Source organism: Semicossyphus pulcher, unplaced genomic scaffold (genome assembly GCF_022749685.1).
Source record: "Semicossyphus pulcher isolate SPU_LCO1_2020_fin unplaced genomic scaffold, fSemPul1.0.p SCAF_30, whole genome shotgun sequence".
NCBI lineage: Eukaryota > Metazoa > Chordata > Actinopteri > Labriformes > Labridae > Semicossyphus > Semicossyphus pulcher.
Window position 1 is genome coordinate 1,773,385 of NW_027211705.1, and position 23,887 is coordinate 1,797,271.

Below are 23,887 nucleotides of genomic sequence, written 5' to 3' on the forward strand. Positions count from 1 at the left end.
AGCTGATGAGGTTTAAAGCATCCTGCAGTCAGCCGGCAGGGAGTCAGTGACACACGAGCAGCAGTGAGACCGGCTGCTACAGAACAGAATTAATGACAGAAAAACACTATTTTTATTGTTGTTTATTCTGCTGATGTGAACATGTCACTAATCAAGAAGTCGATTTATTGGTTTTATTCACTCTGAACCTTAAAAAAACCCTTAAACCTTAAATAGTGCTAAATGGATGAAACATTCGATGCTGTCACATATTTGTTTCATGAATCGGTCAGAAAATAACAAGAGACTCTGTGTTCTACTTAAATTCAGTTTTATTTGGTTTTCATGTGTCTAAACATCAGAGAGGAGAACAGACAGGAAGCAACCAGAAACATGTTAAAACGTCTTCCACTGAAGAACAACGTAAAGGAATTCATCAACCAAATCCCAAACAAAAGCAGGTGTCATGTTTCTGTGTCGTCCGCCGTCTGTTCTGGTTCAAGCTTTAGGACGCTTTTTCTTTTTTATGACACATTAATGAAAATTCAACGTTTGGAGAGAAAAGAAATCAGAAACATTAAAGCATCACTTTTCTCATTGGTTCTAGCCTTCAGTCACTACGAGCTCTACGTTTCTACAGCGTGTCGACAGGTGAGGTAGTCTGAGTTTAGTAATCATGTCTTTATATATAATCACTCTGAACATCTGTGTATGGCTTACATCGCACATGGATGGCTTCTTATTATTAAATATGGCTGACAGTTTCATCTTCTACCTTCAGCTGAAAACACATTTTAAATTCTACAAACATTTTCACATCATTCAACTACCGACAAAAAGAAAAAAGCAAACAATAGAAAAACAGGCAATGGTAATCATCATAATATTATGAGCAATAATAATTAAAGTTTAATTCTCTTCTTCTCTGGTTTCATTTTGGCAGAATTTCCTCTTCACGCCGAGCGGCAGCGACGGAAAAACAAGTTCTAAAAACAGAACAGCAACATTTCATTATACACATGTAGTTTGTTTTTATAAACACACCAGGTGGGTCTGTGGGGTCAGGTGGGTCAGGTGGGTCTGTGGGGTCAGGTGGGTCAGGTGGGTCTGTGGGGTCAGGTGGGTCAGGTGGGTCAGGTGGGTCTGTGGGGTCAGGTGGGTCTGTGGGGTCGGGGGGTCAGGTTGGTGTGTGGGATCAGGTGGGTCAGGTGGGTCTGTGGGGTCAGGTGGGTCAGGTGGGTCTGTGGGGTCAGGTGGGTCTGTGGGGTCAGGGGGGTCAGGTTGGTGTGTGGGATCAGGTGGGTCAGGTGGGTCTGTGGGGTCAGGGGGGTCAGGTGGGTCCGTGGGATCAGGTGGGTCAGGTAGGTCAGGTGGGTCTGTGGGATCAGGTGGGTCTGTGGGGTCAGGTGGGTCAGGTAGGTCAGGTGGGTCTGTGGGGTCAGGTGGGTCAGGTGGGTCAGGTGGGTCTGTGGGGTCAGGGGGGTCAGGTTGGTCTGTGGGATCAGGTGGGTCAGGTGGGTCTGTGGGATCAGGTGGGTCTGTGGGGTCAGGTGGGTCTGTGGGGTCAGGGGGGTCAGGTTGGTCTGTGGGATCAGGTGGGTCAGGTAGGTCAGGTGGGTCAGGTGGGTCAGGTAGGTCAGGTGGGTCTGTGGGATCAGGTGGGTCTGTGGGGTCAGGTAGGTCAGGTGGGTCTGTGGGGTCAGGTGGGTCAGGTGGGTCAGGTAGGTCAGGTGGGTCTGTGGGATCAGGTGGGTCAGGTGGGTCTGTGGGATCAGGTGGGTCTGTGGGATCAGGTGGGTCAGGTGGGTCTGTGGGATCAGGTGGGTCTGTGGGATCAGGTGGGTCAGGTGGGTCTGTGGGATCAGGTGGGTTAGGTGGGTCTGTGGGATCAGGTGGGTCAGGTGGGATAAGGTGGGTCAGGTAGGTCAGGTGGGTCTGTGGGATCAGGTGGGTCTGTGGGGTCAGGTAGGTCAGGTGGGTCTGTGGGGTCAGGTGGGTCAGGTAGGTCAGGTAGGTCAGGTAGGTCAGGTGGGTCTGTGGGATCAGGTGGGTCAGGTGGGTCTGTGGGATCAGGTGGGTCAGGTAGGTCAGGTGGGTCAGGTGGGTCTGTGGGATCAGGTGGGTCAGGTGGGTCTGTGGGATCAGGTGGGTCTGTGGGATCAGGTGGGTCAGGTGGGTCTGTGGGATCAGGTGGGTTAGGTGGGTCTGTGGGATCAGGTGGGTCAGGTGGGATAAGGTGGGTCAGGTAGGTAAGGTGGGTCAGTGGGCTCAGGTGGGTCAGGTAGGTCAGGTGGGTCAGGTGGGTCAGGTATGTCTTTGGGATCAGGTGGGTCTGTGGAGTTGGGTGGGTCAGTTGGGTCCGTGGGGTCAGGTGGGTCAGGTGGGTCAGGTATGTCTTTGGGATCAGGTGGGTCTGTGGAGTTGGGTGGGTCAGTTGGGTCTGTGGGGTCAGGTGGGTCAGGTGGGTCTGGTGTGTCAGGTGGATTAGGTGGGTCTGGGGGACATTCAACACAGACTGATCAGCCTCGTGTTTCTGTTCTCGGAGAACTGCGGTTATGTTTCGGTTATTTTTGAGCTTTTGGTCAAAGTTTCTGTTTTATTCTTTTTTTTTTGGCTCTTTGAACAAACGGAGCTTCATGTTAAAATTTATGAAAATATAAATTAACTTCTCCTTCACTCAAAGGGTTCGTCTGAAGTATAACATTTAAAGAGTGTTTATTTTGGTTTGTTTGTTCTTCTGGAAACAGGAAGTGAAAACAAACTGTGAAAACGGTGAAAAATGTTTTTCTTTGGACGTCATTCAGCTTGTTTAAAGAATATTTGGACGTTTGGCTGAAACAGAAAGCTGCTGTTCATCTACGAGACACTTTAGAAATTACCTTTAGACATTATAAGACATTAGAGATCATTTTAAACATGGCTGACGAGGCTGCTCACGCCTGCTAACAGGTGACAGGAAGTGGGTGCCTCCGCAAAAAATAAACAATAGAGCTTCAGTTAATAAAAGAATGGGATCGAGACGCCTCGCACTGAGACGTCCAGAGAGTCCAAACTGGGGAGGAGGCGTCCCCATGACGACCAGGACAGGTGCTTCTAACAGACACTTCTAAGTTTAAGGTTCATCCTCCAACATCTCGAAGAGCTTCAGGACCCAAACTGTTCAACAGATCATTCAAACTTTGGCAGAGGACCTGGATCATGTGGTGGCTCTGGAGGTTTGTTGAGGGTCAGAGCTTTGGTTCATCACAGGAAACTGGCAGAAAAAAACAGTCCTGAGTATCAGAGCAGGACAGAACCGAGACAGATTCTTAGACCATGAAAGACGCGGGCCAGGACAGTGTTCCGTGCAAGGTGGCAGGTTTTGACCTGAAAGCTAAGATCTGGATTGGGTTTTGGACTGTTGAAGGTGGATGAGGTCTGTTATTTGGACTCTGCAGAAGACTTCTCTGGTTGTTTTGCTGGAGGGAATACGATCTGTTGGAGCTATTGGAAATGGACTGTGAACTAAGAAAGGGAAGGTTTTAAAGGTCTTTAAGGTCTGACTTTGGTCCACCTCCAGAGCATTTTAGACCCCTGGTGGTCTGATATAAGGTTCTGACCTTCAGATCCAAAACAGGTTTAAGGGGCTCAGAAGGTCAGAGGTCATTCTTTTTGGCATTTTGCCTTATTGATAGGATAGATAGGATTGATAAGATAGAGTGGGGGTGACATGCAGCAAAGGATAGAGAGTCGGAGTTGAACCTGGGGCCATTGCGTCAAGGGCTGTGCCTCCATACATGCGACACGTGCCTTAACCATGAGAAACCGGCGGCCCGGTGGTCCGATTCCTTTATATCTTTTTGCAGTGGTTTTCTAAAGTGGGAGTTAAGATCTGGAACCGTTTGGGGGCCCTGGAAGCAGCTCTGGAGGATGTTGCTGGAGTCAAACAGGAAGTGTCATGAATCAAACAATAAACTCAAATCTTCTTTTCCTTTTGTCAGAGGCTCTTAGACTCGAACTTGATGGACCGATCCATCGGTGGAGGTTCAGAGAAAAACATTCAGTGTTGGAGGTTTCTTGGTGACGGTCGGGCACAGGACATCAGCATTGGTACAAACAGGTAGAAAAATGGCCCCAGAGGAGCCTTTTGGTTTGAGGTAGGTTTGCTTGACCAGCAGCAGGAGGCTAACGGTTGCCTGTAGCTCAGGCGTTTGGCGTTGAGCCTGAGGTAGCTCTCTTTGGAGGTAAAGAGTTTGGTGAGGAGTCGGAGGGGGGAGGGAGGGGGGGAGATCCAGCTGACTGTCTGCTTCCTCTACATCCTGACTTGAGGCGAACGCGGTGAGACAAACAAACACTGAAAGGCTAAAGCAGCGCAGAGGAGAGCTAACGTCCTCTACAGTCACCTGCTGACCAGAGAAATTATCCCTTTGGCTTTGGGCCTCAGAGGGCCAACACTTGCTCAGGTAGTTTAACCACACCCACAGTGATCCTCTGAGGACCCGGTCTCTGGTCAGACAGGTGGAAGGCCTCATCGTCTTGGAAACTCGGCACGGACGGTGACAAACTCAAAATGACTTTAAACTGAAGAAAAAGGTTTTGGTTTCAACAGGAAGCATCAGGACGAGGCGGCGTTAGCAGCTGATACCAAACAGGAACCATGTGACCAACAGACTCTGACTCGTGTTAAAGATCAGCTCTGGGTTCAGTTTGAAGAACAAATGAATTGCAGTCGAAGCTTGAGGACATCTGAGAGGTTTCATGGTTCTGTAGTTTTTGTTCCCTGAAGGCATCAGACCTCCTGATGTTCCTTAAACTCATCATCTCTATAATCACTATAATCTCTAATCTCACTCATTCATAAAGGCTGGAGTGGCTGTAAGGCTGTCAGGAGCAGAGGAGGCGCAAACAGGCTGGACGAGGAGAAGGAGGAGGAGGAGGAGGAGGAGGAGGAGGAATGTGTGGTTTATCCATTGCCTGTGCCGGGCTGGACGGGTGGAGTCGGTTCAACCATGACCATCACTGGAGGAGTGGCGGAGTCACCTCTCTGTGGGCAGAGCAGACAGGAACACTGTTAGATAATGATGTCATGTTTCCTCTGTAAACTACCAAAATAAGAGCCCTGTTGAATGTAAAGTTTCCTGTAGGACTGCCTCAGACTGTAGATAACAAACATGGCGGCAGCTGTAGGCTCAGGTGATGACAGGAAGTGAAAGGTAAAAGTGACTAAAAAACAACCTGATGACTGAAACTGAATTAGTCCAGTTGTCATGGAAACAGTGTGTTTACCATGGATACCTGTACTGAAGGAAACAGTTGATGACTCGTAATGGAAGGAGGTATGATCACACCTGTCACTTTAACCCTTATACTGAGAGTGTGTGTGTGGGTGTGTGTGTGTTACCTGGCTCAGCTCCATGCTCTCAGTTGTGTGACCTTTATGACCTCTGACCCCGTTCAGGGTGGGCGGAGTCTCCCAGCTCGCTTCCTTCCTGCAGAAGAGACTGAAGACAGAGCAGAATGATGACATCATCAAGTGAAGGTGAAGATGATGATGATGAAGGTAATGATGGAGGTCATACCTGCGTCTGTACCCCAGCAGGACGAGCAGCAGGCAGCAGAGGATGCAGGCGAGGCAGCTGTGGACTCCGACCAGCAGAGGTGACATGGAGCCAGAGGACTGATCGCAGTTGCAGGTCGGACCAGCTGCTGGACACAGAGAGCGTCATTAAACTGGTCCTACTGATTTCACTGGAGGGGTCAAAGGTCATGTAGAGGCTCTTACCTGCTGCACTGTTTGCTCCCTCTGCCAGAGACACCAGGCGCCTGTTGGACGGACCATCCCCGTTACCGTTAAATGCAAAAAGCTGGATCTCATAGACCGCCGCCAGCTCTGCAGGAACATACACAGCAGTTAGCAACAGTTAGCGTTAGCAAAAGCTAACAACATGTTTCAGCCATTAAAAAGTGTATCTAAGTGGAACTGAAGAAAAATCATCCAAAACTGTCTTTGAGCTAAGCTAAGCTAGCAGTTTCCCCGTGCTTCAAGTCTTTGAACTAAGCCAGTGGTTCGCAAACTTTTTCTGCAGGCCCTTCTGCCCCCCTCCCCCTACTGATCGACACATAAACATACCTCCATATACACTAACACACGCTATCAGACGCATGCTGCTCCTCAATACCTTTTGACATGTCATAAATGCACCTCACAGTGGTGTTGTTGACAGATGGACAGCCTTAGGTTTGCTGCCTGTTGCTTCATCAATCACAGGTGAAACCTCTGAGGGTCATATTAATCCCTCAGCTGTAGTCTGCAACTTTTAACACAAAGCAGCTCTGCAAGCAAGTTTATAAGAGACCAGTTGAGCATTTGATGGCACAGATGGAACTTTAGGGTTAGGGTTAACCCTAACCCATTATCAGTGACACGCGTCCCGGTGCCGTTGAACACTGTGGCCACTTAAACAGAACATTTACGGGGCGGACGTGTCGCAGAGTTTACTTTTAAGTGGCTTCACTTGCAGCACACAGGCGGCCAGTGTGGGACTGTGAAGCTGAGGGAGAGGTGCCATTCTACATGTTTCCTTGTCTTTGTTTTAGTAGTTGTGACGTTTGGTAGAGATGAATTGTCAGCCTGTTTACCTGCAGTGCAGAACTGTGTGCATTGCTTTTATTGAGCCTTGCAGCGCCCCCCTGTCGTTACTCCAGGCCCCCCCAGTTTGGGAATCACTGAGCTAAGCTAACACTCTGAAAATGGCTGTACTGTCCCTTTAATAGACTGACCCAGGTGGGAGATGGTGTGGGTGTTGATGTGGGCTGGGAAGGTCTCCTGCCCCTGGACCTCTGGGTTGGAGACCCCGCGGTACTCCAACCTGAAGCCCTCAAGCTTCCCCGGCTTATTGGGCAGCTCCCAGTACACCTGCATGGCCGTCTGGTTCAAGACCTTCGTGAAGAAACTGGGAGGACTGGGAACTGTGGGAGAGACAATGTGAATGTTTTTAAGGTGGACAGACAGTGTGAACGTTTTTAAGGTGGACAGACAGTGTGAACGTTTTTAAGGTGGACAGGCAGTGTGAACGTTTTTAAGGTGGACATACCGCCCCCCTGTGTGGTAGCGGTGATGGTGTTGGACTGCTGGCTGCCCCCCTGAGCAGAGTAGGCCTTCAGGTAGATGGAGTAGGTTGTTGCAGCTTCCAGGTTGATGAACTCGTGTCTGAACGTGGTCTTACTGACGGCCTCCTGCAGTTCTGCACTGTCAGGCTCTGAGGGGTCAGAGGTCAGAGGTTAGAAGTCAGACTGAAGCTAGTTTCTGATTGGTCTAATCTCTCTCTCCTGGTCTTACCGCCCAGGCATCTGATGTGCAGGACGTATCCGATGATCTGCTGGCTGGCCGTCTCTGTGGGTTGATCCCAGCTCAGCTGCAGGCTACTGGAGCTCAGAGCTGTGGCCATCAGGCCGGCCGGGGCCTCGGGCAGCTCGGGCCCCTGGCTGATGGCGAGGCGGGCGCTGGCCTGGTTGGTGCCAGCGCTGTTCTCTGCAATGCACTGATAGATGGCCTCGTCCTCGGGGGTGATACGTGTGATAGCCAGAGTCCTGCAGGGGGTGACAGAGAGCAGCAGTCAGTGCGAGCAGAGGCCTCAAACCTTCAGAGGCCTCAAACCTTCAGGAGCCTCAAACCTTCAGAGGCCTCAAACCTTCAGAGGCCTCAAACCTTCAGAGGCCTCAAACCTTCAGGAGCTTCAAACCTTCAGGAGCCTCAAACCTTCAGAGGCCTCAAACCTTCAGAGGCCTCAAACCTTCAGGAGCCTCAAACCTTCAGAGGCCTCAAACCTTCAGGAGCCTCAAACCTTCAGAGGCCTCAAACCTTCAGGAGCCTCAAACCTTCAGAGGCCACAAACCTTCAGAGGCCTCAAACCTTCAGGAGCCTCAAACCTTCAGGAGCTTCAAACCTTCAGAGGCCTCAAACCTTCAGGAGCCTCAAACCTTCAGAGGCCACAGACACTGACTGAACTCCAGGATATGAAACTGGTAGTTTGTTGGTTTGATGGTAGTTAAACTACAGTTATATTTTCACAGTTGCTCAGGTTGATAAATTACTGAAGTTAGAAACTATGAACAGAACTGTACTTGACCCTCTGTGACTGAGCTGTCCTCTGTGGAGACTCGCCCATCAACAGCTGTACTACTGATTACTGTTGCTTAATGGACGGTCAGAGACGTTAAGTCTTCAGAAGTTACCTGGCTTACTGATATTCCTGGACTCACCTGGAGCAGCTGTCAGACTGATGGACTCTGGGTGGCATCTTATTGGCCATTATGGGACTTTTGTGTCATATTGTGTTAAATTTCATAACACATATCACTTTTCTGAGAGCTTCAGTGAACAGGATTGATTCCTCTCTCTGTTAGCTTGTTTCAGTGTGAAGCTTCTCCATCGCTGAACTCTGACTGCAGGTGGAACTCGACTCACCTGAGAAACTCACAGAAAACTCTCACATGCTGCAGAACCAAACGATTAGATTTGACTGATTTATAGATACCAGTGAGTGACCGTGTCTTGTTCATACTGTACGTCCTCACAGTGATCGCGTTTAATATATGACTTTAACCCGAATTATTTGACTTTAGTTCTTCTACGAGCTGAACAGTGTGAAGGTACTGGACTGTAACAGGAGGACTGGGAGGACTGGGAGGACTGGGAAGACTGGTGTCACATACATGTTTAACCACTGTCTCCATCATTTCTGCCTCCTGCTGGTTCAAACGGTCAAACCTCTATTTTAATCACATCTTCAAGTTGTCATTTTTTAAACTAAATCATGGCTCCTCCTCTTCCTGTCTGTTAGCTAACACCTCTTGTCTCCATGTTCTTACGTGTTTCCATTGGTCAGTTTGACGTTGCCGCTCGGAGTCAGCAGTTTGCCGTTCTTCAGCCAGATGAGGTGAGGCTCAGGAGCTCCGGACGCCGTGCAGCTGAACACTGCGCTGCCCCCTGCTGGTCTGGAGACAGACTGAGGCCACTGCACGAACTCTGGAGGAGCTGCAGATAGGAGGAGAAAGAGGAGGAGGAGGTCATACATCATCATGACCTTTTATTCAGTTCATCCTGGGTGAAAATATGTTACTTTGTCTGTTTTCCTTTAAGGTGTAATAAATCTTCCTCTTCATTGTTTTAGTGTCAGTGTCAGTAGTGCTCTTTGCAGTGTCAGTGGTTCTAGTGCTCTTTGCAGCGTCAGTGGTTCTAGTGCTCTTTGCAGCGTCAGTGTCAGTAGTGCTCTTTGCAGTGTCAGTGGTTCTAGTGCTCTTTGCAGCGTCAGTGTCAGTAGTGCTCTATGCAGTGTCAGTGTCAGTAGTGCTCTTTGCAGTGTCAGTGGTTCTAGTGCTCTTTGCAGCGTCAGTGGTTCTAGTGCTCTTTGCAGCGTCAGTGTCAGTAGTGCTCTTTGCAGTGTCAGTGGTTCTAGTGCTCTTTGCAGCGTCAGTGTCAGTAGTGCTCTATGCAGTGTCAGTGTCAGTAGTGCTCTTTGCAGTGTCAGTGTCAGTAGTGCTCTATACAGTGTCAGTGGTTGTAGTGCTCTTTGCAGTGTCAGTGTCAGTAGTGCTCTATGCAGTGTCAGTGTCAGTAGTGCTCTTTGCAGTGTCAGTGGTTGTAGTGCTCTATGCAGTGTCAGTGGTTGTAGTGCTCTTTGCAGTGTCAGTAGTTGTCCACTACAATTTTTTACCATCTTAAAAATATATCAAGAATCAAAGTGTTTCTGTGTCAACAGGATGCAGAGAAACTTGTTCATACTTTTAGTTTTAGCAGGCTACATTACTGTAACGGTGTCTTTACAGGTCTGACCAAAAAATTCATCAGAAAGCTGCAGCTCATCCAGAATGCTGCTGCTGAGTCCTCACCAAGAAAGTAGAACACATTACACCAGTCCTCAGATCCCTACCCTGGCTTCCTGCGAGTGAGAGGACAGATTTTTAAATCCTACTCCTGGGTCCAGTTACCTATCAGACATGCTAGTATGCTACAAGGCATCCAGGCCCCTCAGGTCCTCTGGGACAGGTTTACTCATTGTTCCCAAAACCAGAACCAGGCAGGGCGATGCAGCTACCAATCAGAATCAGGTTTATTGCCAAGTAGGTTTACACATTACCTGAAGAACAGGTTACAAGAGTACCTGAAGAACAAGCTACCGGAGTACCTGTAGAACAAGCTACCAGAGTACCTGAAGAAAAAGCTACAAGAGTACCTGAAGAACAAGCTACAAGAGTACCTGAAGAACAATCTACCGGAGTACCTGTAGAACAAGCTACCAGAGTACCTGAAGAACAAGCTACCGGAGTACCTGTAGAACAAGCTACAAGAGTACCTGTAGAACAAGCTACCAGAGTACCTGAAGAAAAAGCTACAAGAGTACCTGTAGAACAAGCTACCAGAGTACCTGAAGAAAAAGCTACCAGAGTACCTGAAGAACAAGCTACCGGAGTACCTGAAGAACAAGCTACCAGAGTACCTGTAGAACAAGCTACCGGAGTACCTGAAGAACAAGCTACCGGAGTACCTGTAGAACAAGCTACCAGAGTACCTGAAGAACAAGCTACCGGAGTACCTGTAGAACAAGCTACCAGAGTACCTGAAGAAAAAGCTACAAGAGTACCTGAAGAACAAGCTACCAGAGTACCTGAAGAAAAAGCTACAAGAGTACCTGTAGAACAAGCTACAAGAGTACCTGAAGAACAAGCTACCAGAGTACCTGAAGAAAAAGCTACAAGAGTACCTGTAGAACAAGCTACAAGAGTACCTGAAGAACAAGCTACCGGAGTACCTGTAGAACAAGCTACCAGAGTACCTGAAGAAAAAGCTACAAGAGTACCTGAAGAAAAAGCTACAAGAGTACCTGAAGAACAAGCTACCAGAGTACCTGAAGAAAAAGCTACAAGAGTACCTGAAGAACAAGCTACCAGAGTACCTGAAGAACAAGCTACCAGAGTACCTGAAGAAAAAGCTACAAGAGTACCTGAAGAACGAGCTACCAGAGTACCTGAAGAACAAGCTACAAGAGTACCTGTAGAACAAGCTACAAGAGTACCTGAAGAACAAGCTACTGGAGTACCTGTAGAACAAGCTACAAGAGTACCTGAAGAAAAAGCTACAAGAGTACCTGTAGAACAAGCTACAAGAGTACCTGAAGAACAAGCTACCGGAGTACCTGTAGAACAAGCTACAGGAGTACCTGAAGAACAAGCTACCGGAGTACCTGTAGAACAAGCTACAAGAGTACCTGAAGAACAAGCTACAAGAGTACCTGTAGAACAAGCTACCAGAGTACCTGAAGAAAAAGCTACAAGAGTACCTGAAGAACAAGCTACCAGAGTACCTGTAGAACAAGCTACCAGAGTACCTGAAGAACAAGCTACCGGAGTACCTGTAGAACAAGCTACCAGAGTACCTGAAGAAAAAGCTACAAGAGTACCTGAAGAACAAGCTACCAGAGTACCTGAAGAAAAAGCAACAAGAGTACCTGAAGAACAAGCTACAAGAGTACCTGAAGAACAAGCTACAAGAGTACCTGAAGAACAAGCTACTGGAGTACCTGTAGAACAAGCTACAAGAGTACCTGAAGAACAAGCTACCGGAGTACCTGTAGAACAAGCTACCAGAGTACCTGAAGAACAAGCTACAAGAGTACCTGAAGAACAAGCTACTGGAGTACCTGTAGAACAAGCTACAAGAGTACCTGAAGAACAAGCTACAAGAGTACCTGAAGAACAAGCTACTGGAGTACCTGTAGAACAAGCTACAAGAGTACCTGAAGAAAAAGCTACAAGAGTACCTGTAGAACAAGCTACAAGAGTACCTGAAGAACAAGCTACCGGAGTACCTGTAGAATAAGCTACCAGAGTACCTGAAGAACAAGCTACCGGAGTACCTGTAGAACAAGCTACCAGAGTACCTGAAGAAAAAGCTACAAGAGTACCTGTAGAACAAGCTACCAGAGTACCTGAAGAAAAAGCTACAAGAGTACCTGAAGAACAAGCTACAAGAGTACCTGAAGAACAAGCTACCAGAGTACCTGAAGAACAAGCTACAAGAGTACCTGTAGAACAAGCTACAAGAGTACCTGAAGAACAAGCTACCGGAGTACCTGTAGAACAAGCTACCAGAGTACCTGAAGAAAAAGCTACAAGAGTACCTGAATAACAAGCTACTGGAGTACCTGTAGAACAAGCTACAAGAGTACCTGAAGAACAAGCTACAAGAGTACCTGAAGAACAAGCTACCAGAGTACCTGTAGAACAAGCTACAAGAGTACCTGAAGAAAAAGCTACAAGAGTACCTGTAGAACAAGCTACAAGAGTACCTGAAGAACAAGCTACCGGAGTACCTGTAGAACAAGCTACAGGAGTACCTGAAGAACAAGCTACCGGAGTACCTGTAGAACAAGCTACAAGAGTACCTGTAGAACAAGCTACAAGAGTACCTGAAGAACAAGCTACCGGAGTACCTGTAGAACAAGCTACAGGAGTACCTGTAGAACAAGCTACAAGAGTACCTGAAGAAAAAGCTACAAGAGTACCTGAATAACAAGCTACTGGAGTACCTGTAGAACAAGCTACAAGAGTACCTGAAGAACAAGCTACAAGAGTACCTGAAGAACAAGCTACCAGAGTACCTGTAGAACAAGCTACAAGAGTACCTGAAGAAAAAGCTACAAGAGTACCTGTAGAACAAGCTACAAGAGTACCTGAAGAACAAGCTACCGGAGTACCTGTAGAACAAGCTACAGGAGTACCTGAAGAACAAGCTACCGGAGTACCTGTAGAACAAGCTACAAGAGTACCTGAAGAACAAGCTACAAGAGTACCTGAAGAACAAGCTACCAGAGTACCTGAAGAAAAAGCTACAAGAGTACCTGAAGAACAAGTTACAAGAGTACCTGAAGAACAAGCTACAAGAGTACCTGAAGAACAAGTTACAGGAGTACCTGAAGAACCACCTGAACTAATCACCACCCACTGACCAATCAGGTCTCTTGATTCAGGAGCTCTGTGAGCAGATGGTGAAAGGGAGGAGGGAGAGAGAGAGCGGTGACACACTTCCACTTTACTGTATGCTTTTTATGAATATGAAATATATTAATGGGAGATATTCGTGCTTTACTGATATACATCTACACCAGAGACTGATAAACACAATGAAGCCTAAAGACCTTTTGTACTTTTGTAAGATAAGAAAGTAGCATTCATACTGCTCTAAATTGTGCTTTTATATTTTTGTTTATTTGCTCCATAGTTTGATACGGCTGAGAGAATAAGTCTAAATCTGTCATTAACTAAAATACATCTGTGAAACGTGTAATAATAGAGTGTTATAATAAATATATAGTGCTCTGATGATGGAGCAGTGATATTATTATATCTGCACATGTACACAGTCTGTGTTTTGTTGCTGTTCGTCCGTCCTGCATCCAGCAGCTGCAGCTGAGTGATGTCAGTCTGGATTATGTGAAATTTCTTCATCTCTTTCTGAAATCACAGTTTGCTCTGAGTTTGTAAAATATGCCGATCAGCTGACGGCAGACTTGTCCGTCTTTAGATTAGTCGTTTGCTCCAAACACCATAAAAGGGGCTTTAATGTGAGCGCGCTCAGAGAAACCCTGGGTTGACTTATCGAGTTGATAGCCAGCGTCATGTGACCGCTCAGCGTGATCTCCTTTGTCAGGTTGAGTGAAGCAGATCAGGAACAGAGACCCCGGGTCTGCTGAAGTCACTTTGTAGTGTCGGCCCCAGGTCTTTAAACACTTTTATTTACTGCTGCATTCCAATAACTTCTTATCTAATTTACTTTTAATAAAATGTTTATTTGTTTACTTTTCATTGATCTTATATTTTAATCTTTTACTTTATTATTTTAATTATCTCAATTAATATTTAATTACTTCTATTGTAATATATTATATATAATCATCATCATTATTATTATTATCATCATCATCATCATCATCATCATCATCATCATCATCATCATCATCATCATCATTATTATTATTATTATTATTATTGTTATTGTTATTGTTATCATTATCATTATTATTATTATTATTAAGCTGCTATAATGTGATTGAACATTGATCTGTTGTATTTTGAAAAGTTAACTGCAGATGTGTTTATGTTTACACTTTTTGATATTATATATTATATTATATATATATTATATTTTTAACATTCACTTCCTGTTTAAAATCAAAGCACCGAAGGTTTTCCAGACTGATGATGACTCAGTGTCTCTTCACGTCTTCCCTCTGGCAGCATCATGAACTCTGTGAGAAGCTCCGCCTGAACTTGAACTTGTCTTTGTTTGAGCACCACTTTGACCTCTGACATCCCCCACCCCAAGCAGACAGACAGGTGCTGTCTCGCCTTTGGTTGCTCCGTCTCCACGGTAACAAACAGAGACAGCCCATCACACACACGAGTGTCTCTGTCACCCTGAATAACCTCCTAAAGAAACGCCCACTCCTATACGGGGGGGGGGGGGTCAGAGTTCAGGGGTCAGACAGTGGGGGGGGGGGGGATGAATAGGAGCCATTTATCTAAGGGGGGGGGGCAGGCATTAACATAGAAATAAAGTTGATTTGTGGAGAGCCACCTTTCACTCTCAAGTTCAAGAGCAAAACACACACACACACGCACAGGCACACACGCCCGCACACACACACACACACACACAAAGGAAGCTTCATTTTGAAGGTTTAATCACTTCCTGTTCTCTATAGACACAGATCAGTGTGCAGATCGTCTTTAAATACATCTTTCGTGTTGAACATGTCACTATTATTTCAGCACAATGCATGATGGGATACCACGCATTGTTTATACCACACAGATATTTACACTTTTATCAATTTAAATAAAGTCTGAAACCTGAAAATAAATCAGACACATTTATTAAGAATGAATCTGTGTGTGCGTGTGCGTGTGTGTGTGTGTGTGTGTGTGTGTGTGTGTGTGTGTGTGTGACAGACAGTCTGGGTGAATAAAGTGCTCATTGTGAAGTGGACTCTTCACATGCAAATCTGTATTCTAATCTCTCACACACACACACACACACACACACACACACACACACACACAATGAGCCTGCTGACCTCTGACCCCTGAGCACTCTGACACCTCCTCTGTCTGCGAGGAGGAGTAAAACAAACGCACCCTCAGAGTCTCAGACATCAGCTGATGATCGATACATCGATGTATCAGCGTCTGTCTGCAGTAAAAACACCTGAAGAAGAATACGCACACACACACACACACACACACACACACACACATCTATCAGATCAGGTTTATATTTAGGGCTCCTGGACCCCATAGGAGGGGGAGGGGTCTGTATGCATCTCTTCCTGCTGCAGGCGTCTGTAATGAAGTCACAGGTCAGAGGTCAGAGGTGGTTCTTCCTCTCTGAATCTAATTATTGCAGTTTTTGTTATGGTTCTTTAAAACCCTTCAATATTCCTGATTTTAAATCTGTAAGTGTTCAACATTCTTGAAAGTTTTTATTGTTATTAGTGTGAATGCAGCTTCTGTTCCCCCCACCTTCAGCCTCACCTTCCTCACCTTCACTTTCTACTGCCTCACCTTCAGTCACACCTTCACTTTCTTCTGCATCACCTTCAGCCTCACCTTCACTTTCTTCTGCTTCACCTTCAGCCTCACCTTCACTTTCTTCTGCTTCACCTTCACTTTCTTCTGCCTCACCTTCAGCCACACCTTCCTCACCATCACTTTCTTCTGCCAATCCTTCAGCCATACGTTCCTCACCATCACTTTCTTCTGCCTCACCTTCAGCCACACCTTCCTCACCATCACTTTCTTCTGCCAATCCTTCAGCCACACGTTCCTCACCATCACTTTCTTCTGCCTCACCTTCAGCCACACCTTCCTCACCATCACTTTCTTCTGCTAATCCTTCAGCCATACGTTCCTCACCATCACTTTCTTCTGCCTCACCTTCAGCCACACCTTCCTCACCATCACTTTCTTCTGCCAATCCTTCAGCCATACGTTCCTCACCATCACTTTCTTCTGCCTCACCTTCAGCCACACCTTCCTCACCATCACTTTCTTCTGCCAATCCTTCAACTTCGCCTTCCTCACCTTTTCAGTCCTTTCAACAGCTTTAAGCAGTTTATTTAACATTTCTACATTTTCAGTGTTTGGCACTTTCATTTCAGCTTTCAGCATTCACACATATTTTCTGCACAGAAATGCAATTTTTGTAGCTATTATTAATATTTTTATAATAATAACAATAATAATAATTTTTATTGTTGTTATTGTTGTTGTTAGTATTATTGTTATTTTCATTATCAGACAGGTCAGAGGTCGACAGTTAAGAGTCAGATGGCAGCAGCAAACAATGTTGACAGATGGACACAAACACACACTCGAAATGATGAGTTCAAGTTCATCAGTCAAACAGAAGCAATGACAATGAGACTTCAGATCAGCTGAAGTTTGCTGGAGTTAAACTGGATTATTGGACAGTCTGACACTAAAACGCAGTTTTTTTAAATTACGTTTTGAATGAAAATTAAAATAATTTAAACAACAAATAAAAACATGAAAAAAGATAAAAAATAATACCTTATACTAACACTGCACCACCGACTGTGACACTGCCGTCCCACCGTGTACTGTGTGTACTGTGTGTACCTTGAACTACGAGTCGTCCGAGCGCTGTCCTCCTCGACCTGCTGCCTGGTCTGTTGGCTGAACACACGTAGACTCCTGAGTGCTGCAGCGTGGCGTCAGAGATCATCAGGTTACCTGTGCCCAACACCTGGATGCCCTCCACGCCGATGGACCGCCCGTCTGACGCACACACACACACAAACACACAAGTTGTCACTATGGTTACCATGTTGACAGCATTCTGACAGGTTGAGTGAGTGAAGGTGTTCTCACCGAGGCGGCTCCAGGACACGATGGGTCGAGGGTTTCCTGTGGCAATGCATTCCAAGATGGCCGTCTGGTGCACGTTGATGGTGAGGTTCTGAGGGCCGGACAGGATGACGGGTTCCCTATAGATCCTGGATCCTGCAACTGAACCAGAACCAACAGAACATTGTCAGCATGGGGAGACACCCACACCTGAAGGTTCAGGTGAGAACATGGTCTCTGTGGGGTTCCTGTGTCCAGAGTTTGGTCTTACCAGTGACAGACAGCTGCGCCTCCTGGCTATATCGTGTGTTGGCGATGTTTGTGGCGACACATCGAAACAAACCGCTGTCTGTTCGCCTCACGCCAGTGATCTGCAGCACGCCATTAGGTAGCAGAGTGTACCTGCGGGACCCGAGTTGAGGTTAATTACATGTTAAATCCAGTTATAATACATGTGTGTTCAGTATTCATTGATCATTAAGTACACAGCTATGATTGATTACTTTCTGTACTTCCTGTGTGTATTTATTGTGTATTTTTACTGTAATCAATAGACTGATTGATTTACTCGTACCTGGGGTCCTCTGTGCTCAGTGGGCGTCGGTCTCTCTGCCAGGTGATGTTTGCTTCTGGGATTCCATTTACCTGACAGGTGAGTCTGGCCACACCCCCTTCGTCCACCGCCACAGACTCCGGGTGAGACAGGAACTTAGGGAGGGCTGGGGGGGAAGGGGGTACTGGTGATCAATACGTGTTCTTACAGTGTGTGTGTGTGTGTGTGTGTGTGGCCTCAGAGGTCATGTGACTCACAGGCAAGCAGCACACGGGCCTTGCGGCTGATCAGGCGTCCGTAGCGGTTCTGGGCGGCGCAGTCGTACTCTCCGGCGTCTGTCTCATCGCTCTCTCGTCTCTTAGCGACGCTCCTGATGAGCAGCGTGCCATTAGCCAGCACCGTTGACCGGACACCGGTCATCACGGGGACACCATTCCGTCTCCAAGTGATGGAGATTGGCCCCTCCCCCTCCACCTGACAGTCCAGCATCAGGGGGCGGTCCCTTACGGCAATGACATCAGCAGGCTCTCTGAGGAAGGCCAGCTCAGAGGCTCCGATCACACCTGAGACAGACACACAATAAGGTTTCTCTGCCCTCACTTTGGTCTCACAGGTAACACAGGACTATATAACAATGTTCAAAAATCTTGATTAATAACCAACATCATGTCTTTATCCTGAATGTTTAATCAATAAATCTATTAATAAAAATGAAAAACATTTGGGTGTCTGAATGTTTGAAATTCTGAAATCAGTAAAAGTTTCTTTTCATGAATGAGGAGATGATGTCATCTCTCATTACAGATCCTTTCAAAATAAAATAAAATAGTTTCTGTTTGTTTCCTAAAGCAGAGGAAACAGGAAGTACTCACTGATGGTGATGAAGGTGATGATGAAGCCGTTAATGATCAATCACACAAATTCATTATTAACTCACAGATAAGTAAAATAAAACAACAACTTTGCAACAACTGTGCCCCTGATAATTATTAATACTCAACTCAACTCAAACTTTATTTATAGAGCACATTTTAAACAACTGGGGTTGACCAAAGTGCTGTACAGATTAAAAGCAGGGACCCATACAATGCAGCAATTACAATAAATAACATAAATGCTAAAATAAATTTGCCAGAGGTCCACTTAAACTTGATTAAAAGCCAGGGAGAAGAGGTGTGTCTTAAGAGAGGATTTAAAAACCTCAATCGATCCAGCAGAGCGGATGTGCAAAAGCAGGTTGTTCCACAGCCGCCGCCACAAAGGTCACCTTTGGTTTTTAGCCTAATTTTTGGGGTGACCAGTAGTAGTTGATTTGAGGATCTCAAAGTTTTGGCAGGGGCATGGATACGGAGGAGCTCAGTCAAGTACTGGGGGGCTAGGCCGTTGAGAGCTTTAAAAACAAACAATAACATTTCAAAATCAATTCTAAAAGCAACCGGGAGCCGGTGCAGCGAAGCTAGGACAGGCGATATGTGGTCACGCTTGCATTTGCCAGTAAGGAGACGGGCAGCTGCATTTTGTACCAGCTGCAGGTGGTGCAAGAGTGAGTGGTCCAGGCCAAGATACAATGAGTTACAGTAATCTAGTCGCGTGTTAATAAAAGCATGGATTACAGTCTCAAGATCTTTACGTGGCAGGTACCCTTTAACTTTCGATAAAATCCTCAAATGGAAAAAGCTGTTTTTCATGACTGAACTGACCTGGCGATCAAATTTCAGCCCATCATCAAATATTACAACAAGATTTTTCACTGATGACCAGATGTTTGGTGTAAGGGGGCCCAGAAAGCCAGCAGGAAAATGTGCTGCACTTCATCCAAACATTATGATTTCAGTCTTGTTTTCATTGAGATTCAAAAAGTTTGCGATCATCCAAGATTTAACATCGGTTACGCAATCAAGCAATGTCTGTACAGAGTCATTGGATTTTGATGTTAAAGGCAGGTAGATCTGAACATCATCGGCAAAACAATGAAAAGAAAGATTATATTTCTTGAAAATTGAGCCTAATGGTAGCATACACAGCAAGAAAAGAATCGCCCCGAGGATGGAGCCTTGGGGGACCCCAGTGGTGAGAGGGGCTGAGGATGAGGTGAATTCACCTAGCTGCACAGAAAAACTCCGATCAGTCAAGTAGGACTGGAACCATGAGAGAGCCACAATACTGTCGTATGTTGCAGAGATATTCTTGTCATGTTGTCAGTATGTCCCTTATGATACTGACTCTGATGCTACAACCTGCTGTAAGCAACAAGAACTGTCTCATAATATGTAACAATAAAGAACAATAAAGAAATAAAAGCCGTACAGGAGTCACTCTCAAAGTGTGTTTGTTATAAAGCTGCTGATGAAGCTTCGTCGTGTCTCACCGTGTGTGAGCAGACTCGTGTGTTCCTCTGCTCGCCGATCGGACACATCTCTCACATGAACGCATCGTCTCTCGTCTTTTCAACTTGAACTTGGTCCTTGTGACTTTCCCACACTCCCCCCCCCCCCCCCTACATCCCTCAGACAATGTCATCAACCCCCCCCCCACCCTTGACCCCTCCACCCCTCATCTTGTTCTGTCCCAGCTGCTCTTCATTCGCGAGGAAACGAGACAACGGACGGCAGGAGGCTCACCGTGACGTCTGGACCCCCCCCCATAGTATGAATGACAACAATAATGACAACAAAAGTGTGAACCAGACACAACAGCCCCCCCCAAAAGAAAACAAAGTGTTCGTGCTGCAGCTGCTCGACTTCTGTGATTAAAAGCTTCATCTCTTCATTCACTCGTTCATTTTCTCCTCCTCTTCTTCTTCTCTATAAACTCTTCATGTAATACTCTGCTGTCTGTTTCTAAGTTCACGTTCATCCTCTCGTCTAATGAAACAGACAAACCTGTGTTCCTGATGTCCCTGAACGCACCACACCAGAACATGTCTGGAGCAGAACCTGGAGAACAACCGGGCCAAGTTCAAACCACACATCAGAGTTAGAGTTTAATCTTAGACCGACACCGGGGCGAAACCAGGGCGACACCACCTGCCCAGCTAGCAGGGAACGTTCCCATAACATCGGCTAACATCACCTCCAAGTTCTAATTATGTTTGAAAGAAAATGTTTTAATCTAACATTCAAAGAGTTTTAAGGATGTTTATCATTTCACATGAAGTTCTTGTAACGTTAAAACTTAAACGTTTTAGACAAAACGTTTCAACGTCAACATTCTGCAGATCTGTTCAGGATGTTCTTGAGGCGTGGGACGTCAGAACGCCTTTTATAAAACATTTGCTCAATGTTACATAAAAACAAAGTTAGAACATGCTGACTGCAACTTTCTGAGGATGTTTTCAGAGAACGTTCTCCTGCTATTAAAAGGAACATTCTGGGAACCAAATAAAGTTTCCCGCTCAAAACATTACCAGAACATTGCACGGACGTTCTCAGAACATTCTTAGAACAAAATATTTCCAGCTGGGTGAGCTGCTCCTCAGTCAGGTGTGAAACTGACACCAGGTCACACCTCCACACAATGTTACAGTTTCATGGAGCAGACGCTTTAGTCCAAAGCGACGTACATCTGACAGTTAATACAACACAAGCAATGATTGAGACAGGAGGGAACGAAGTCAATGAGAGCCAACACACAGCTTCAGGTGCGAAAGGTCACTGGTGCTGGCAGGCAGAGCACAGGGCAACAACATCAACCAGATCAATATAGTCATAATCATCATCATGAACATCCTTATCAATATCAACAACATCCTTGATGCCATCATCATCAAAAGCATCAATATCATGAAGGTCAGAGGTCATAAAGAGCTGGGTCTTTAGCTTCTTCTTAAAGGTCAAAGGGACTCTGCGGACCGAATGGAGTTTGGTAGCTCGTTCCACCACCGGGGGGCGACTGAGGAGAAGAGTCTAGTGAGACTTAGGGCCCTGCTGTGATGGGAGCACCAGGCGCCTTTCATTGGCAGAGCGCAGTGGGCGGGACGGAGTGTAGACCTGGATGAGGGTGTTCAACACTGAACCAGAACTGAACCAGAATCCTCAGGACTCAGCTGGTCACAATGACAGTGGGACAGTGGGACAGTGGGACAGTGGGACAGTGGGTCACAGGGACAGTGGGACACAGGGTCACAGGGTCACAGGGACAGTGGGTCACAGGGACAGTGGGACACAGGGTCACAGGGACAGTGGGTCACAGGGACAGTGGGACACAGGGACAGTGAAACACAGGGTCACAGGGACAGTGGGTCACAGGGACAGTGGGACACAGGGACAGTGAAACACAGGGTCACAGGGACAGTGGGTCACAGGGACAGTGGGACACAGGGACAGTGAAACACAGGGTCACAGGGACAGTGGGTCACAGGGACAGTGGGACACAGGGACAGTGAAACACAGGGTCACAGGGACAGTGGGACACAGGGTCACAGGGACAGTGGGTCACAGGGACAGTGAAACACTGGGTCACAGGGACAGTGGGACACAGGGTCACAGGGACAGTGGGTCACAGGGACAGTGGGACACAGGGACAGTGAAACACTGGGTCACAGGGACAGTGGGACACAGGGTCACAGGGACAGTGGGTCACAGGGACAGTGGGACACAGGGACAGTGAAACACAGGGTCACAGGGACAGTGGGTCACAGGGACAGTGGGACACAGGGACAGTGAAACACAGGGTCACAGGGACAGTGGGTCACAGGGACAGTGGGACACAGGGACAGTGAAACACAGGGTCACAGGGACAGTGGGTCACAGGGACAACGGGACACAGGGACAAGTCTGATAAATCTTAAATCCAGACCGGATCCAGAACCTGATGACAGAGTTCTGTAGCTCAGCAGCTTCACAGTGAAAGAGAGAGCAGGTCAGTGGAACAGGAGAAGCCGGAGCGGTTTGAACCGTCTCTCACACATCAGGATCAGGATGAGGTGTGAACTGAACTCAGGTTCAGTCTGCTCTGAGTCTCTGCTGCACGTTCAGATTTAATCCACAGCTCCCATCTGGGTCGTCATTATACTGAGGGGTGGTGGGGGGAGGGCATTTAAAACACTGCAGCAGACAGACCCCTCCACCCTGACCAGCCTCTAAATCCCCTGAACCCCCCTCCCCCCTCAGAGGGTGACCTCGGCCCCTGGAGGTCATGAGAGTCTGAGTTCAGGTCTTGAAGCTTCGCCCCCTCCCCCGCCCTCTCTCTCTCTCTCTGTGGAGTATTGTCGCACGCCCGAACCTGACCGTGAACTTCATAGGATTTATCAAGACCCCCCCATACACCCCCCCCACTCACACACACACAAACAACAGCAGGCCTTCATCACAGACGTGATCAGACTGATGATATCAAAGTTTCAGTCATGAGAACCAACCCCTTCCACCACACACACACACACACACACACACACACACACACACACACACACACACACAGCAGGACAATGTAAGTGTAATGGGTCTAATTAGAGCCAATTAAGAGCTGCTGAGTCACTTCCTGTTCAATCAGCTGATTAGGGAGCAGTTATAAAAACCTCAGACTGAACATGAAGAAACTGTTTTGGTTCTCTGAGGTCATGTGACATGTTTTCTTCAAACCTCAGCGTGTGCTTCCTGTTCAGTTTGGACTCGATGGTTCAGACTTTAAAGACTTGTGTTTCAGAGTCACGTCTCGATAAAACCATCGATCAGGGAATCTGTCTGTAAGCAAACTAAAGGACTAAAGAACATAAAAGATGACGTTCTCTGCTCTGCCAGGACCTTTGCTACACGTCAAAGACCACTGTAAGCTCTTCTGATCTGAACCTGCAGTCAGTCTGTGTAATCCCTCAGTCCGGTCTGTCAGGCAGCACACAGGCCGGAGGGTTACACATTTATCTCACGCTTTAATGAGACTGTAAATGCTCGGATGAAACTCTGTTTATGATTCAAGTAAACTTTTACACCATTATATTTATAATAATGTGTATTATTGAGTTAACACTTCATCAGTGTGACGACTGACACTCTGCTGGGTTAACACACTGACACACACACACACACTGTGAAGAGGCCTCTCCATCAAGTTCAAGAGCAAAACACACACACACACACACACACACACACACACACACACACACACACACACACACAAGCGTCTGTATGGAGATGAGCTGATGAATATGTATGTTAGTGAGGACCGTCTGTGTGCTGAGCTCTCAGAGAAACATTCAAATTGTTTATATATTAAAATAAATAATACATCTTATTGTGTTCTGCTGCAGGTTCTCATTAGAACCTCTCACTGACTCACTCATGTTCTCTCACACGTTTTACTGACACAGAGAAGAGAGAACATGGACATGTTGTGTGTCTGTTTCTCACAGCGCTGCGATCAACAGAATAAATATAGTAATAAAGGAGAAAGATAGAGGAGAGGAGTCAGACCTGAGCAGCAGAGTCCCAGCAGCAGCAGCATCTTCATCAT

The 23,887-nt window shown here is 46.6% G+C and overlaps 1 protein-coding gene across 1 annotated transcript; it reads right to left on the reverse strand.

The window, feature by feature from the left end:
- Positions 1-1,011: 1,011 nt before the first annotated feature.
- LOC138606692 (immunoglobulin superfamily DCC subclass member 3-like) lies at positions 1,012-23,887 on the reverse strand. Its single transcript, XM_069679115.1, has 14 exons — positions 23,848-23,887; positions 17,695-18,000; positions 17,459-17,603; positions 17,156-17,286; positions 16,909-17,046; positions 16,657-16,815; positions 8,830-8,995; positions 7,298-7,548; positions 7,053-7,217; positions 6,739-6,927; positions 5,741-5,848; positions 5,538-5,661; positions 5,360-5,459; positions 1,012-2,184 (listed from the first exon to the last, which is right to left on the reverse strand). Exons 1-14 carry the CDS (start codon positions 23,885-23,887, stop codon positions 1,012-1,014), a joined length of 3,195 nt encoding a protein of 1,064 aa, XP_069535216.1.

What these genes read in the sequence shown, in the direction of transcription:
- LOC138606692 (XM_069679115.1), bottom strand. Translation starts at nt 23,887, where the DNA reads ATGATGAAGATGCTGCTGCTGCTGGGACTCTGCTGCTCAG. An exon ending in CGCTACCACACAGGGGGGCG is followed by an intron (nt 6,928 to 7,052) that starts GTATGTCCACCT and finishes TCTCTCCCACAG; the next exon opens with TTCCCAGTCCTCCCAGTTTC. An exon ending in GGGAGCAAACAGTGCAGCAG is followed by an intron (nt 5,662 to 5,740) that starts GTAAGAGCCTCT and finishes TGTGTCCAGCAG; the next exon opens with CTGGTCCGACCTGCAACTGC.